Source organism: Neomonachus schauinslandi, chromosome 5 (genome assembly GCF_002201575.2).
Source record: "Neomonachus schauinslandi chromosome 5, ASM220157v2, whole genome shotgun sequence".
Taxonomy (NCBI): domain Eukaryota; kingdom Metazoa; phylum Chordata; class Mammalia; order Carnivora; family Phocidae; genus Neomonachus; species Neomonachus schauinslandi.
The window spans coordinates 140,379,260-140,383,920 of NC_058407.1; the positions used below are offsets into that span (position 1 = coordinate 140,379,260).

Below are 4,661 nucleotides of genomic sequence, written 5' to 3' on the forward strand. Positions count from 1 at the left end.
AAAAAAAAAAAAAGAGTTACGGGATCAGGGCGCCTGGGTGGCTCAGTCGCTTAAGCAACTGCCTTCCGCTCGGGTCCTGATCTCAGGGTCCTGGGATCAAGCCCCGCATCGGGCTCCCTGCTCCGCGGGAAGCCTGCTTCTCACTCTCCCACTCCCCTGCTTGTGTTCCCTCTTTCTCTGTCAAATAAATAAATAAAATCTTTAAAAAAAAAAAAAAAAAGAGTTACGGGATCACACTCGAATGTCCCACAGGAGTGATTCTCGGTGGTCTGCGGCACCAAGAGGCACCCCTGGTGGGGCTCGTACTTACCCATCATCATCCCTGAGCAACTTCAACGGAGCCCTAGGTTATCCAAAAGTCCCTACTTTTCAAACACGTGTAAAAGTCAAGTCAAGTCATGAAAAGCCCTGGCCCTAGAAGTCTCTACAAAAGTTTGTTTCCTATTTAGCCAGAACTCAATGAAGAGATGAAAAAACTTGACTGGTCCTCAATTTTCCACTGCCATCCGCAGGAAGGTGAGACCAAACTGCTGCACCAGAACCAGAGGGAAGAGGGAGCCAGTGCCCTGCACCCCCAGTAGGAAGAACACATTCTGCTTCCCCCCAGAGCTGGTAGCAGACTCCGCCCCCCCCCAAATTTACTTTGCCTGCTAGAGTTACGCTATTGAAACTTGCCAAGTACTGCAAGCTCCTAAATCCATGATTCAAGCAAATTTCCGGTTTATGGACATAGATTTGTAAAACGAATATATACACAAATTATTTACTTTAACCACCTAGGTTTGGTTCTGGTTTTGGGCGGATCACCTCTCTCGTCTGGTTCCTTACCTAGAATGGGCAGTTAGAGTATCTTCCCGCCCTACCTCACAGGATGCTGTGAGGACCAAGCTGAGGGGATGGGGAGAAAAGCACTCTGATAAGTAAAACACGACACATGCATAACAGATCATCATTTTGTTGTGAAAGGTATTTTGGTTGGTAACCATATTTAACCCAAACTTTCTTTAAATATGGTTTCCTATGGCATTTGAAGGGATTCACTTTATAAAGTATATCACAACTGCTTAGAGACACTTAAACAGGATCGGATGAAATAGATCTGTGTTCAATTTTCAGAAGACAGTCTTCAAAAACTTTAACTAGTCTATTTGTTGTATGTAAATGTGGCTTCAATAAAGCTGACCAAAAAAAAAAAAAAGTCCACTGCTTGCCCGGATATTTACTTCTCCTTCAATGTTAAATCACGAATCCCTGCTGTTGAAAAACACTAATATGCTGTTTTAATCTGAACATATTAAATAAAGAAGTTTCCAAAACACACAATTAACTATATACTGGAAACACACAGTCCTACCTCTTATAATGGATGCCAAGTGAAGGAAGACTGCACTTGTGAGAAAGCCTTCGATGTAAAACAAGAAAATGCTACTTCAACAACAATCTCCTGATGTTAAATCCAGAGCCACTCCAGAGCTGAGGTTTGGGTGAGGTCAGAAGTCCTATTTTTCCTTCTTCCTCTTGCTACCTTCCTTTGGGGCACATTCTCTAGTACCGCATCCCCTCTCCAAACTCTCCTCAGAAGCCTTCCCAGCCTCTCCTGTCTGTCATCAGTGGTAATGACATTTATCACTCAGAGATGCCACCTTACCTCACTGGCATGCTTTATCCACATCCACACTCCCCCTGCTAGACTGCAAGTGCCCTGTAGGGAGTACCCTGGCCTGTAAGCTCACCAATGGCAGGAGTACTGTTCTCTCCACCCAATGTCAGCCCCCCCAGACTCACGCAATGGACACCAATGGCTCCCCAGGCCAGTCCCCACAGACACGTACTGCGTGGTGGCAGTCCAAATCATTCTGGTTTCTTAGGCCATCCGGCCTCCTCCTGCTCCTCCTTACATGCACAGAGTTCCCGTCACTCAAAGTTTATCATAGAAACAGAAAACACACCTTGCTCCACCTGGTCCAATTTTCTCCTGGGAGCCTCAAAAACACATCCCCTCACTACAGTGAGGTTGAGTCTCCCTACTTTCCCATCTAACCCAATGCCCTCACTCCTTTGATTGCACGTAATGTGATTCCTTTAATCCTTTATTTGCTTAATATATATCCTTAAGATCTCTGTCTCAGACTAGTAGTTATGGGAGACAAGGTTGTACCTCGTTTAATGTGCTGCATGATGATCCCTTCCTTGGCCCCCACGCTAATAGACTCTTGCCCGATAACATGACGTGATGAACATGTAACCAAGGGAACTCAACATAAGTATGATCATGAATTTTACTCTTTAAATGATTTAAATTGGAGCTATTAAAAACTTTTTTTGTTCCACATTTGGAAAAGAGCGAGCCCTCGTGCCTTGGGAGGATCAATGTTGGAAAGGAAGGGGAAAATAAGTGGCCAAGAGGGAAAAATCCTCTCAGATAAACTTTGTTGTGATTTAGCAGTGCATCAAGTAAATATGTGACCATCCAATAACAGAATTACCCAAAAAGGCCATTCTCTGGGCTCCATCTTGGAAAGAGCTGAATGTATATAGTTGGACAAGCCTTTCTGTTAAGTCCTGTGTTAGTAATTTATCCCTCTATAGAAAACACAATCTGTAATACACTCCTTCAACAACAGCAAAGCTGTAAGGCCATTCAAAAAGTTACCAGTTTCAGAAGACAAGCCTCAAAGCTGAACTTGCCTGGTATGATCTATGTTTCACATGATTAAAGACTTTTCACTCAAACACACCAAGATTAATGAAGCAAAGGAGATCTGTTCTGCAGTAAAAGGGCATTTAGATCATGGTTGTTTCCACATTTCTTACTTCAGACAAGGTGATTTGACAAAATAAACATCACACTCAATTCTTTACCAATTAAAAAAAAAGCATTAGTGACTTTTATGTCTCATGAGACTTATTTACTACCCCCCCCCAACCATTTAACAAATTTTATTTAAACTAGACAAGAATCTCCTTATGGCGGATTTTTTAAAAGTCGTTTCTCTCACGCCTACATTAATATTCTAGGAATTGTGTTAAAACTGAAGCCACAAAATTCAAGTAGTTTTGTTTCAACAGGAGAAATAAAATTTTTAGACCATTAGTAGAAACATGCCAGTGGCCACAGAAATATTTGCACAAGCTGAACAGCTGTGTCTTCTGCAAATCTGAAGGCATTGCTGCAGCAATATAACTCAATTTGGACCCATTCATTATAAACTGATTTTCAGATGCTGCTACTCCAAGACTGTACTGGAGAAATGCAAGCAGCGCACAAGTTTTTTACTGCAAAGGAGAGCTCTGAAAGAGGAAATACAACTCGATCATAATGCTACCGTGAACCAGCCCAGAAGAGCCCAGAGTTATTAAATGAATAGAAACTAAAATACTTCTTAAGCAACTGATGGGATTACCTCAGAAAATTTTCAGGGATGCTGTTTCAAAGAATGTTTTATTTAATACCGTGCTAAAAAAAAATTTGGGGGGGGGGCAAAAATTGCAATTCCTACATTCCTTAACATAATTTTTAAGATACATGTACACTGTAAAAGCCACACGAGCTCAAGTGGAGATTGTAGCCCGAAAGGATCTGCTATCTAACTTTCTTTTAAGGTTGTGCCTCTGAAACTAAACACACCACAGCAGCTTTGATGACACCTTGCTAACGAAGTTTGGGCTGGTGAAAATGGAACGACTTAAGTGACCAAACAACGAGAGTTTTCAAGATAACTGCTAAGCATTTTCCCAAGGAGCACATTCCAAAGAAACTTCCAAGTCGTAACTCCCAGGCTGGATGCTGCTACGAGTGTCTTCTGGTCGCAGCGCTGCGAATTGTGCTACTAGTTCAGAAAACACTTTGGGTCCCCCCGTTCGCCGCACTTTTTCCTTCCCTAACCATGAAACCTACCCTCTGCTGTCATCCCTCCAGGCAGCCCCGCGTGTGCCGACGCACGGCGGCACAGGGAGGCGCGTGGAATCCCCACGAAGACGAGCTCGCTGCACTTTACTTTTCCTCCCCGCAAGTACCGCTCGCTTTCGGCGCGCGGAGGATTCCCCAACTCCGGGGCCGGCCGCGAGCGCCCGGGAAGGGCCGGCCCCCACTCGGGGCCCCGGCGCAGTCTGGCCACAAACTTCCCCTCGGCCCGCCCGGCGGGGTCCCGGGAAGTGGCTGCGCGGGCCTGCGCCTCGGGGAGGGTCTCTCCGGCGCTCACCTGGGGGTGGGCCCCCACCCCCCGCTTGGCCCCCCCCCTCACCTGTGCTGTCATTCGCCGAGAAGCCGGGCGAGCTGAGTTTGGCTCGTTTGGGGTTGGGCGGTCCGTCCAGCAAGTTCTCGGCCATTTTCACCTGCTCGCGGAAACAGCCCCGAGCGCGGGCGGCCGGGCCGGCAAGGGCTCTCGGGCGGGGGTCGGCGCCGGCCCCGGCCGGCTGCGAGGGGAGAGGAGCGAGCGCGAGCCGCGAGCCGCGAGCGAGCGCCGAGGGAGAGGGAGGGCGCAGGCCGGGTGGGGGAGGCGGCGGCCAAATCTCAGCCACAGCAACAGCGCCCCGCAGCGCTCACCGCCCGCCCCCGGCCGCCGCCGCCGCCGCCGCCGCCGCCGGCCGCGGCCCCCTCATCCCCTGCCCGCCTCCCGAGCGCGACACTCCGCGGCGGGGGCGCCCCGGCGGCCCGGCCG

At 48.1% G+C, this 4,661-nt stretch overlaps 1 protein-coding gene across 4 annotated transcripts in view; it reads right to left on the reverse strand.

Moving 5' to 3' along the window:
- LOC110588014 (CREB binding protein) overlaps positions 1 to 4,382 on the reverse strand; it is a 123,793-nt gene extending 119,411 nt beyond the window's left edge. For 2 of the 4 annotated variants that reach the window (XM_021698285.2, XM_021698286.2), the window contains exon 1: positions 4,245 to 4,364. In XM_021698285.2, coding sequence (XP_021553960.1) covers positions 4,245 to 4,329 — 85 coding nt within the window. In that variant the 5' untranslated portion in view covers positions 4,330 to 4,364. Of the gene's footprint in view, positions 1 to 4,244 lie in introns of all 4 variants that reach the window. The other 2 variants (XM_044915595.1, XM_021698287.2) reach the window with 2 other exon arrangements.
- Between the last annotated feature and the right edge of the window lie 279 nt (positions 4,383 to 4,661).